Source organism: Protopterus annectens, chromosome 4.part0, assembly GCF_019279795.1.
Source record: "Protopterus annectens isolate FY-2018-M chromosome 4.part0, PAN1.0, whole genome shotgun sequence".
NCBI lineage: Eukaryota > Metazoa > Chordata > Ceratodontiformes > Protopteridae > Protopterus > Protopterus annectens.
The window spans coordinates 779,406,549-779,418,882 of record NC_056733.1 but is presented as its reverse complement, the minus strand read 5'-3'; the positions used below and the strand labels follow the sequence as shown (position 1 = coordinate 779,418,882).

The 12,334-nt window shown below is 41.0% G+C and overlaps 1 protein-coding gene across 1 annotated transcript; it reads left to right on the top strand.

Annotated features, from left to right (window-relative positions):
- The first annotated feature begins 1,355 nt into the window (after positions 1-1,355).
- Positions 1,356-9,716, top strand: HIC2 (HIC ZBTB transcriptional repressor 2). Its single transcript, XM_044068732.1, has one exon. It carries the CDS (start codon positions 1,381-1,383, stop codon positions 3,076-3,078), a length of 1,698 nt encoding a protein of 565 aa, XP_043924667.1. The 5' UTR covers positions 1,356-1,380; the 3' UTR covers positions 3,079-9,716.
- The last annotated feature ends 2,618 nt before the right edge of the window (positions 9,717-12,334 follow it).

Here is a 12,334-nt window from a genome sequence, read left to right as displayed (position 1 = left end):
TTATGGTGCCAGCAGGCTCCCTTTATACTGAAACTTAGTGATGTCGAATAGGACATCTGCTGGCTTCTGGAGGGGAAAATATCCTCTGGTAGCTGGGCCGGCCAAGGACTTCCATGGCAGGAAATCTCACAAGTTGGGACTATAATAATTTATACACTCAACACCTACATTTATGGTAAGTGTACACAACTGTATTTTGTTTTGCCCCGTGGTAAGGGGGTAAAGATCACTGCATGCAGCATTAACTTCTGTGGTAAGCAGTTCCCATTTTAGGCACCGACAATGAGAAAGCTGTATTCTTTCTGTATAGTTTAAAGATTAACTGCTGAGGTAGTAGGGCTCACCAGATTATATTGTCTCCATGTTTAACTCAACTGCCTTGGAGCATGCAGGTATGGGCATCTCACAGGTGATAAGCTAGAGACTTGCCATGTTCTCTGTAGCACCGTACACCCTATTGAATTGTAGAATGCTGTTGACCAGTGAGGCCTTTCAGATGGGATTGCAAAGGGTGCACTGAAGTACTTGCCTGTAGACCAGTCATGACTGTATCTTAAGAGTTAGTGGGACATCCAGAGTGAATTTTTATCATTTGTGTAGCAAAGTTTGAGTTTGCTTGATTTTGTTTGATGCTTTCCTGCACTGTTCACATGATTTGTTTAGTTTTGTGTTGGTCCTTCAGTGTTTTTCTGTTTTCAAAGCCAATGATTCTTTAATATGCGAGAGGTGGAAAGTGACGTGGATGAGTACGGGTTTTACTGGAAGCTCTCTTCCAGACAAAGATTGTTTTGAAGACTGATGTTACTGATGTCTTTAAAGCTAGTCTCATCTAGTGTTTGTATAACATTAGCAATTAGTAAAGGAACATGGTTCCTATGGTGTAGCTGACCTAAGTGAAGTCCATCTATGGTTAACACTAAGTAATGGAACCAAGGATGTAATAAAAGGCATAGTGAACCAGGGACTTGATAATAAAATACACTGCACTGCGGCAGCAGACCTGGAGAAGCAAATAGTAGTATGATGATTGATTAATACCATAGAGGTAAGAAGCATATAAGCATTACAATGGAAACATGTCCAGACAGGAAGTACTTTTTTGTCTGTGTGTACTTCCGATATTCTGCACACTCCTTTCTGCCATTTTACATGGGTCTATAATACCAAAGTCCTACTGCCTTTACCTTGTCATTGACCTCTACTCAATGCGTGGTACAGCTTTGGGTATGGGAGTGTAAATCACAGGGCAGCTTGAAGTATTAAAACTTAAATAATAAATGAAACTGTGGTAATACTGGGATAGTGATTTCACCACGATTAACTTTTTTTTTCTGTATAATTGTTTGCAGGTAAAACAGGTGAGTGGATTAGAAGGAGGAAATGGAACTGCCAAACCATGCCAAACAATTGCTACTTCAGCTCAACCAGCAGCGAGCCAAAGGTTTCCTCTGTGATGTCATTATTGTCGTGGAGAATGCATTGTTCCGTGCCCACAAGAACATCCTGGCAGCCAGTAGCATGTATTTCAAGTCCCTGGTCCTCCATGACAACTTGATTAACTTGGACACAGACATGGTGAACCCGAATGTATTCAGACAAGTTTTGGATTTCATTTACACTGGGAAGCTTTGTGCACCATCTGACACAGATGGTGAACAGAACTTTGGTGCCCTCCTTACTGCAGCAAGCTACCTCCAGTTGCATGATCTGGCTGCAATTTGTAGGAAGAAGTTAAAGAGGAATGGCAAACCAATGCCTGTCAAGGTCAATACCCTCAACAGTGGCAGACCAATCAGAAGTCATAGACTAAATGCATCGCCGGTTATCCATAACCAATATTCTGTGGCAGTACAAGAAAGTACTGTCCCACTCTCAAATGAACTGCAGAAGGCTTCTGATGATGAGGTCTATGCGAGTCCAAACCAAGACAGTTCGCTCACTTCTAGCAGGGGAGGCAGTAAAAACGGTAGCAGTAATGCAAACGGGAGCAGTGGTGGTGAACAGGAGCTTGGTCTTGACCTATCCAAGAAGAGCCCGTCTGTCTCAACTCCACAATCTCAGGATGAGGTGCATCTCAACGAAATTCAGCAGGATTCTCCACAGTCTGCCTCAAACTGTGTCGCCAACAGTGCCTCTTTTAGTGACCCGGCAGCCAGCAACCAAAACGACGAGAGCAGTGAAGTGATGGAAGTGGAGATCACGGAGGAAAACCACTCCTTGACAGACACTGGACAGCAGAGAAAAAGCCTGCGACATTCTGCACGCAAGAAAGAATGGGCAAAGAAGGAGAGTGCATTCAAAAGTAAAGATGGCGGAAAAGTTGGTGAGGACAACGAGTCTCTGCCCAATGGTGTGATTGTAGGCCCACTTGGCAAGTCAGCCGAACGCACAGTGAATGCTGTTAACAGTTCAGGGAAATCTTTTTCTTGCAAGCGAGAAGTGGCGAATGGTAAGGAGAACAGTGAAGAGAGTGGTCACAGTGAAAATGAGAGTGGACACACAAGTGCAAATTATGTGTATAGACAGGAAGGATTCGAGTCTGTGGCTTATGGTGATAACTTGTATGTTTGCATACCATGTGGTAAAGGCTTTCCCAGCTCAGAGCAGCTCAATACCCATGTGGAGACTCACACAGAGGAGGAGCTTTATATCAAAGAGGAAGACTCCTATGTGAAAGAGGAGGCAGAGGAAGCTGAGGATCTGTCTGCCCCAAACCCTCCTTATGGCAGTGATTCCAGACCATTTAAATGTTCAGTATGTGAGAAGAGCTACAAAGATCCTGCAACTCTGCGTCAGCATGAGAAGACGCACTGGCTGACGCGGCCATTCCCTTGTAATATATGTGGCAAAATGTTCACACAGCGGGGTACCATGACACGACACATGCGCAGTCATTTGGGCCTCAAGCCTTTTGCTTGTGAAGAGTGTGGGATGCGCTTCACGAGGCAGTACCGCCTAACCGAGCATATGCGGGTCCACTCAGGTGAAAAGCCCTATGAATGTCAACTGTGTGGTGGAAAATTCACCCAGCAGCGGAACCTGATCAGCCACCTGCGAATGCACACCTCGCCGTCATAAGCCAAAGACTTGGATTATTTCCAGAGAATGTGCTTTTACTCTGCATTGATTACCTTTCTGTGGACAGCTGCTTAAGGGAGGGAGCTAATGTGAAATTCAATCATGGGCATGCAGAATAGGAAAATGTTTCTGAATTGGGCATTGCTTACAAATACATTCACACATCTATTTATACAAGTGCACGCACAGGACAATTGACATTCTGGGTAATATATTACATTAAGCAGGTATATCCGTATCTCTCCATCCTAGCATACATTCTGGCAGCTAGGTTGGGGGAGGATTCATTTCTTGTGCCAACTTTCAGTAAATCCAAATATCAGTACCTCTGCGCAGTCATTTCACCTTCCTTGCTTTACCTCCTGAACTGACAGCGCACAGGATGCTACCATCTAGCCACTATTAGCATCATTTAAGAATATATATGTGTATACCTGCAGCATGCAGAAATGAGCCAAAGGCATTGTGTAGTAATTGTCTACACACTGAGCTATCCAAAGAAAAATCAAAACTGAAAGCTTTCTCTTGTTGAAACAAAAATGGCAGTCGGCCCTCAATGGGTTGGCTCTCCACTTCCTTTGCATTCTTGAGTGTTTCTCTTCTGCCTTCCCGTGGTTGTCAATTTTAGTTGCCCTTCCACAGAATCCCTTAAAGTGAGCAGGGGTCTTTCATTTTCTATTACTACTTAGGGATATGCTTTGAAACATGGAGGTACTTGCTTTATAATGGAGAAGAACTCTTGTAATGTTTATGTGAATGTTTAAACTGGAAGGTCTAGGGTTAATTCTGGGGATTGTTTTAGGGTGTAGGTTGGACTTGCTACAAGTTCCATAGGTACTTTTATTTTTTTATTTTGTATGTATGTTCAGTTATCCTCCCCTCACTCAAAAAAAAGAAAAGAAAAAAAAAAAGAAAAAAAAAGACAGGTCTTTATAGACTTGTTACCTTGCTACCTCTCAATAAGTCATGAGAACAATAAGTCAAGTCAGTGAAGAGTAATTTCCTGTATGTATTTTAAGTGTATTAAGTAGAGACTTTTTCATTTGGGCATTTTACCCAGCCAGGATCTCTGCAAATAAAATGTTAGTCACACGAAGCCAAGCAAATATACAGCCATAGAAAGCTACGCACATTCTTGCATATAACAGTCTGGACTCAGTAATACTGTGATGTTAATCTAATTTGCAAAGACCAAGTCTCTTCATTGAGGCTGAGTGTATTAATAAGCAATGGTTGATGACTTTATAAAGTTTGAAACCTTATGGAGTGGGTTGAAAAGGGGATCTTCAGTGTTTTTAATCTCTCTCCCCATGTGGACCTCAAGACTCTAGGCTTCACATTATTTTGTCCTTTGTGTGTGGGCTCTGGAATATTCTTTTTCACCAAAAAGGCTTGATAACTATGGCTTGACCTTCATGCTTTGGCTGATAGCATTGTTTGATGATTGTCACATGTTTTCTTCTGGGAACATTAGCATACAGTGTTTTCACTTGCATTTATGCAAACTTTGTGTACTTGCAATGTAAAAAGTATGTTCTTGCCCCACCAGATATCTCCCTGGACTTGCCAGAGGTCAGTACAGAGACAGCTTGCATCCCCACCCAAGATAAGTGAGCTAGCAACTGATCTCCATCTGGTCTGTTGGTTGATGGGTTCATTTTTGCCAGCAGTGCAGATGGGCATTTCAGTCACTTCAGAGCCAGTAGGACCACTCCAAAAGTCAGTCATGTGTGTCTGATACAGCGACACCAAAATGTTCCGCAGGCCTGATGAAATAGTTGCTCAACAAGAGGAGAGGTTTAAAAAAAAAGTCTTCTAATGGAGGAGCATTCAGCTGTTCCCCAGAGTTGGTTCTGCTTTTTGATGAACTTTGGGGAAAATTGGAATAAAGCCTCCGAGTCCCTTGCACTCCAAGTAATAATGTAGACATTAGTTGGAACGCTTACTCTAACCAAGAGTGATGTGGAATTCTGAAGCTCAGGGAAGCTGCTTACTGAAGTATTCAAAAACCTACCCTTCTGCATTGGATCCATTTGAACTTTTACTGGGTCACTTCGTGTGTTGAGAACCCTCCATTGCCTTTCCTTTCTTGCACAAAACTGCAGCCCATTAAATAACTTGACCGTTTTCTAGCAGTATGTTGCATGCTTGGCTGAGTAAAATGTTCGCCATGTCTAACAGTTAGGCTCTGCCCTGTGAGTTGGCTTAAGGTTTACATGTTTTGTTTGTTTTGTTTTGTGTGCTTAAGACCATTGTACTTTTATTTATGGTGTCAGTTGACCCTACTTACCAGTTCAACAGCTTTTATTTTTTTTTTTTTCAATTTAGACCAAAAAAGTAAGCATGTTCAGCTGAAAAAAAGTTTAACGTTGAGGTTCATCTATTAAGTTAGTGTAGACTTTCTCTGAAGAAGGGGAGGAAGACAAGTAATAAGTTCCATTGAACTGAGGAAATGTAATAATATAAATGACCCTGTAGAGAAAGGGAGAATGTCTGTAATTGGTTTATTTACTAGGAGTACATTCTTTGCATTGTTTTTTCACCTCATGAGTTAAGCATCGCCTGATTTTTACTCCAAAGATCTCAGTGCAAGTCTAGTTGTAGAATTCACTCCTTCTCGTCTTACCTGTTTTCCCCAGTCTTGCTATTGTAGGTTGGGTTACACCTAGATCAGATCTTAAACTAGTGGCTGTTAAAGTAGCCGAGTCTGAAACTTCAAAATGATTTAACTGTTTGGTATTATTGCAAGCAAAAAAATAAGCTTGGTCTAAGATTGGCAAGGAGGTTCCTGATGCACTGAAATGTATAATACCCCTTCGTTTTTTTTTTTTTTGTTTTGAGCCTCTGTCCCCCCCTTCGTTTTTAATAGCTTGTTAATAGCATACTCAGAACAGAGTACAATTTTTTGTTCATGTAAAAAGGAAGGTATTTGGTACAGAAGGCCATGACACTTGTATAGCCCAGTTCAGTGGAAACAGATGTATGTCATCACAGTTTTCTTTATTGTGCAGGATGCAATATCCTCAGACGCGTCATAATGATGCAAGAAGTGATGAATGTCAAAACTGCAGAGGGGATTGTTTGTTTTTAAATAGAAGATCCTTATTTTTTATATTGGTATTTTGTCCTTCAACATTAAAGGGGATTTTTAGTGCTGATCATTTTGAAGTTTTATGACAAAGTAGTTACAGAGGAGGTAATTTTTCTTTTCCGTTTGTTTCATTTTTTTTTTAATTAATTTTTATCAGCACTTAAACAGTTGCGACATAAAGTCTGTGTAATTGCAGGACTGATTTGTACAAATGGAGCCGTCTTTCATGTAGCTGTTGTAGGGTTGTATTCTAGAGAATGAATGTTGGTACATTTCCAAACTGTGACAGTAATAATGATGCTCAGAGCTTCAGGGACTGCTTAGCGCCCCCTATGGTGCTGGCCTCTCAACTACATTTGTAAGACATAGTATTGTATCAAACTTTCTGTATTTTAATTAGAAAAAAAAAGAAAAAAGCAGAACACTAGTTTCATATTTAAGGTTTTAAGAAATGGGGTTACTTTTTGTTTTGGAAAGACACAAAGAGCCTCAGAAAGAAAAATTTAAATAGAGGCCCGGCAGCTTTTGTGAAAATTTATGCTTTACTCATAGGTTCTGAATGCTTTTGTGGGGTGGGGGGTGGGGGTTATAGTAGCAGAGTTGTATAAGAGCTCATACCCAAATTCGCAAACTATTTTTTAAACCAAAGCACATTTGAATGAGTATGGAACCTTGTGTGACTCCAAAAAAAAACAAAAAAAAAAACAAAAAAAAAATCTTTTTTATGTATTTATCTCATTGTTTACATAAAGTTTTACAGTTTCAGACCTCAACAGAGCTAGAGAAAGGCCAGTCAAAATTGATCTTGTTTTTCCCATTTTCCCGTTGTTCCACAGTTAGCATTCCAGTGCTTCCTGAGGAAAAGATTTTCCATTCTGAAATTGGAGTGCAGTCACTTGAACTGACCAGGTTATTAAAGACTTTGAAGGGGTATATGAGAAATTATGCCGAATACTCAGGAAGTGGCATATCTTTTGATTGACAGCTGTACACCTTTCCAGGAGGAGTAATGGGGTTTGTATGCAGAGGAGATAGATTTGTACACCAAAAGATGGAAGTCGCTTTAATTCTGTATTTCCAGACAGTGCCTTGTCCACAGCTTGGCATTTCCTTTTCAATTTAGAAAGGAACATTGAGGGTTATCCTCTAAAGTGTTATCTCCAGCCATTTACAATAGCCAGTAGAGCAGTCCAAATATATGCACATACATTAGTTTGTGTAAAAGTCGAGAAAGGTTCTTTCTGTGCCTCAAATGAAAATGTGCAAGGAAGAAGTGGAACCTTTTTCTACTTCCCAGGATTCCCCTTCAGATTTTGGTCTGTAAGAAGATGTAATTCTTCTGTCTCTATCAGTTAATGTGAAAGTGGGTAATGACCACTGATATATATTTTTTTAAATTCATTCTACTTTATCTTTACATAAGATTACCTTTGCATGGTAACCTGTAGTCTTTCTGCCCTTTCTTCTTGCAGACCACTCAGTGTGAAAAATGTCGGGCCCACATACAATAAGATGCTGTTAGGATAAGGGTTACCTAGGTGGTGATGTGATTAGCTGTCTCCTGTGACTTTTCTTGCCCAAGCAATTTTTCTGGGCTGTTGATGCAGAACGTCACCTTTACTTCTACTCTACTTCTCTCAGCCTTTCCAAGCTGGCATTTATTAACTTGTCCATTTCTTGGAACATGGCAAATGTAACCAAAATTTAGGAGTTTTTGTTTGAGAGTTGATGTAGAGGGGATGGGAAAAGTATGTGTTCTATGGTCGGTCTGACTGTACTGGGTCACTGATGAAAGTCCTGCCTTTGCCAAAGTCAAAGGAGCATGAAACTTTCAAAGGAAAAAGGGTACAAATTTATTGGGCAATTTTAAAACAAACGCCAATGAAGAATGAGCCGTTTAAGTTGAGTGAAAAATAATATTCATTTTGTCTGGTCTGGTCTCTTCCGCAGATGGTGCAAACACTTTTTGACAGTGTTCTTTTTGTATCGATATGTATTGCAGTAATGAATGTATTTATTCCTTGGATCCTGTATGCACACAAATACGAATTTTTGTTCTTGTTTTTCTTTTTCTTTTTTTTTTCCCCTTATTTTGTAAATGATTCAATGTGTTTGCAAAAAAAAAAAAAAAAAGAAAAAAGTAAACAAGAAGCAAGAAGATGGAAAAACAAAGATGTGTACACAGGGTCTTCTTTACAGGATTTCAAACAAAAATAAATAAAATTGTGAATCTCAGAGACTTTCAGCATAGCCATATACCACAACCTGTGAAGATGCTACAGTGAAACAGGAACTGGACTTTTTATAGCTTTGCATTGCAGAGGAAATCTGTTTTCTCTATTTAATATGTCCTGTGTTGGTTATGGTGCGCACTCTGCCTAAGATGTTTATATGAAGCGCATTGTCTTTATTTGATTGATTTTTTTTTTTTTTTTTTTTTTTTTTGTATTTACTGTCAATCTTAGTTCATTGATTCTAGTAGTTTGCAGTATTTATCGGTCACATTCATGTTTTTTTTTTCTTCTCTCTGTCTCTCTCCAAGCAAGGATGTTGCTTCAGTGGGGACATTAAATGTAGATCTTGCAGTATTTTCCTGTTTTGGGATGCAGATGGAGGTACAGGAGTGTGTGTGTGATGTATAGAATCGTATTGATTCTATAACACCAGGGCCTTTTTTTTGTCTCTGTACATGCTTTGTGCTGAACATTTTAACATTTTGTTGACTAAAACATTTTATGTGGCACATTTTCTGAGAATATCCTGTTGTACCTACTCACAAAAGTTGCATGATTGCCCACTGAGGCATGGTCACTAGTTCATTCCTTCAGAATTCTATTGATTGGTGTGGGCATTTTTATCCTTAAAACAGCATTGCAGTGTTTTCTATCACAGACTACAACTCTGTACTACCATGAGCTCATGGAAAAATGTCTTTTACTAACTTAGTTGCAGTTTAACAAATGAAAATGAGTGGGTTGAACTGTAAAACACTCCACCCAAGTTGAGCTCCGTCATTTTAGTTGGCAGAATTCTGACAAATATGTTAGATTTGGTATTCATGTTCTGTCCCAGCTGTGTTTTGTTTCACAAAAGCACTGTGCACTTCTATGAGGGTGCATTTACATATGACAAGAGTCTAGATAAACATTGACCATCCCCCCTTTATTGGTTTTGATTAGGTTCATCTCCAACTGCAATTCAACTAAAACCTTGAAAGAGGCCTTTGTTAGAGATGGTGGTTCACTTCTTCCAGTGCATGTTAATAGTGTCCTGGGTACTTCAGTTCACTTGTTCCCTGACCCTGCCAGATTTTTTTTTCCCGCTAATTGCAACAACTCGGATTATACTTTGTGTGCAAAGGGCTGCATTTGCATCTCTAGTACACCTTCATAATGTACCATTGGCCATCACATTCCAAGAAAGTGTCCACTCTAGCATTACCTTAATAGTTTTGAAGTGACATGCCATAAAACTACCTTGAATCTTGGCTTTTCAACTCTGCCACTGTAAGACCACATAGGGAGATGCTGTTGGTCTGCCTCACTACCAAAAAAAGTGGCAGCAGTCTACACTTTACCGTGCAGAGACTAGCAGCAGATTTCACTACAGCGCAACCAGGCATACTTCAGGGCATCACCACAAAGGCTGATACTAATAGCAGTTTACAGCTAAACCCAGCAGAATGCAAGTCCTTGTACTGGTCTCAACCCCCCCCCCCCAAGGTGGTCAGATAGTGAACATGGCATTGGCTAGTGAGGACTGTAACTATTTCAGTGGACTAAGGGAAACATTCCTCTAGGTCCATCCTTGGGAGATGTGTTCTGTGGTGCTGGTACTGCTCTGTCCCAGGTTGACTGGTGGAAGTGAGCTTGGAACCTGATCATCTTGATTTCAGGGAGTGTGACCCCCTTGAGTCATGTCCAGGAGTGCAAGAATTCCGTTCTTAAGACCACCTCCTAGAACCTGTTGGGGCTGCTGGTCCCAGGTAAGGAGAGTCTGTAAGATTGGTGTGTTCCTGGGCTCACATCTTATGTTTTGGGCAGCAGTGATATTTGAGTAGAAGCTAGACTCAGATGTGCTAGAACATCATTGGGGTGTGCAGTCTGTTACCAGTGTTAGTCCCAGTACAGGTCTCTCCATAGCATATGTTGACTGGTACATGATCACTATTTTCCCATGATGCCCAGTGCCTGCAAGTGTCATGCTTACCTTCATAAGATTACATGAACAAGCTCCATCCTGTAAGTTTAGCAAGTGTTTGACTCTTCACAGGCTGCTGTGAGGAACCTAGGAACCCAGAGGCCATTGCTTATGAGATGTTCAAGGATAAGAAGCCCTTCCCATTTTACTTCCCTAGTGGGTTATATCACTTTGGAGATCCCCTCAGCTGATGAGTAACAGCTTGGACCCACCTCAGTTCCCTATCATGTTCCTTGTGGTGTACCTGGTAGGGGGAACTCCAGGGAGGATGGATAGCACCCCCTTATCAGGCCAGTAGTCTGGAGGCATTCTTGCATCTGTGCTTTTGGCAGCCAAAAATGAGTGTATTAATACGTCCCCCTCCTGACTGGGTAGAGCATCTTACTGTTTGTTGACTCTTACATTAGCATTTTGGTCCAGCACAAGTCCCACAGACAGCACTGTGCCACTTTGCTGCTAGAAAAAAAAAAATCCAAAGCTATGGACTGTTATGTCAGGAGTGTGTCCTTTATCACAGTAGGGCTTGGGTGCGTCAACTGTGTCCATCTCATCTGTACAAGTTTCAGTACCATTTAAATAGAAAATTGTGTGAAATAACTTGAGGGTCTCTGAATCTGGGTTCAAGGAGACAGAAGGAGGAACCCCTCCATGTCTTGTGCCTTTTTTTCCTATTTTAGAACTGAAAAACCCCAAAGGCATTGGAGCTCTACATGGTCTTTCTTTCCATTCAAGCCATCATCCAAGAGGATGGTCCACCAGTGATCACACCTTAGTTCTGTTTTCAGTCTTTAGTTATCTGTCATAAGAAGTTTGGTAGAGTTCATCATGCTTTGAGAACTATGACAAGGACCCACAGACTTTATATGTTTTTACTTTAGCTTCTCTGATACAATGTAGACCTGACTAGTCTTTGCCACAGATGTCGTATTAGTCTGTTTCAGTGGAACTGTCAAAAGTAGGTCCAGCCCCTTCTGGCTAGTGGAGCATGTAGAGGCCATCCTCTTCTCAGAACAGAGGTTGGAGGTTTATTTCTGCTCCTTTCCTGGCCTGGAAGTAGAGGGATGAGTTCTTCCCCATACTAGATATCAATTGTTGTTTTTTAATGTTTCTCCTACTAGGCCTTTATGTACTTGGTGTGACACGGTACCTGAATTGTATCACAGGATATGATGGCTGCATTTTTGGCACATTTTTAAGGTCCATACAGTAGATTCCTCAGATTTACTGTGGATGGGTATTGTGGTACAGTACAATGTGTTGCTGTTTTTCCTTCGCTGCCTAGTCTATATCTAGGTAGTGCCTACAGTGGTTCAGACCTTGCAGGGTTGGGTGGCTGCCTGTCCAGGGAAGTCTTAAAGTTGTCAATGCAGTGAACACTCCATTTGGTTTCAGTCTCTAAGAGCTTTACCATAAACTGCAGAAAAGTGTTTCTGATGAGACTTTGGAGAATTCCTTTATAGATTCTGAGTTGAAAACCCTTAATTGTCAATTATTCTTGCCCTTAAAGTGGGCCTAGGAGTTCATGAACTTTAACTCTTGAGGGTGCATTGTGTATAGTCCAGTCTTGGACTTTGCTGAACATTCATTTCAACTCCTAAAGATGGAAATTTTGGAATACACTGAGGTTTCTCTGGCTTTAGAGCCCCTCTTCACTCAGGGACTTGCTTCAGCTGGTGGTTCCTTTTTCCCAGACCCTGGAATGTGTTGGGACCGTCCCCACTAGCATCTGTGTAGGCCTTACCTTTCTGCTGACAGACCCATCTCAGATTCTGATGAAAGATTCTTCATTTAGAATAAAGGTCTCACTTAGTCCCCCTCACAGTGAGAGAGTCATTCCTCCCCACCCCCAGGAGGAAGGAGGGACTCCATATCGGCCATTTGAGCTGGAAGTAGTTTTCCTGGCTATGATGACATTGAAGATGCAACTAGTTCTGGAGCTTGTCCTTGTTGGGTCAGACAACTTGA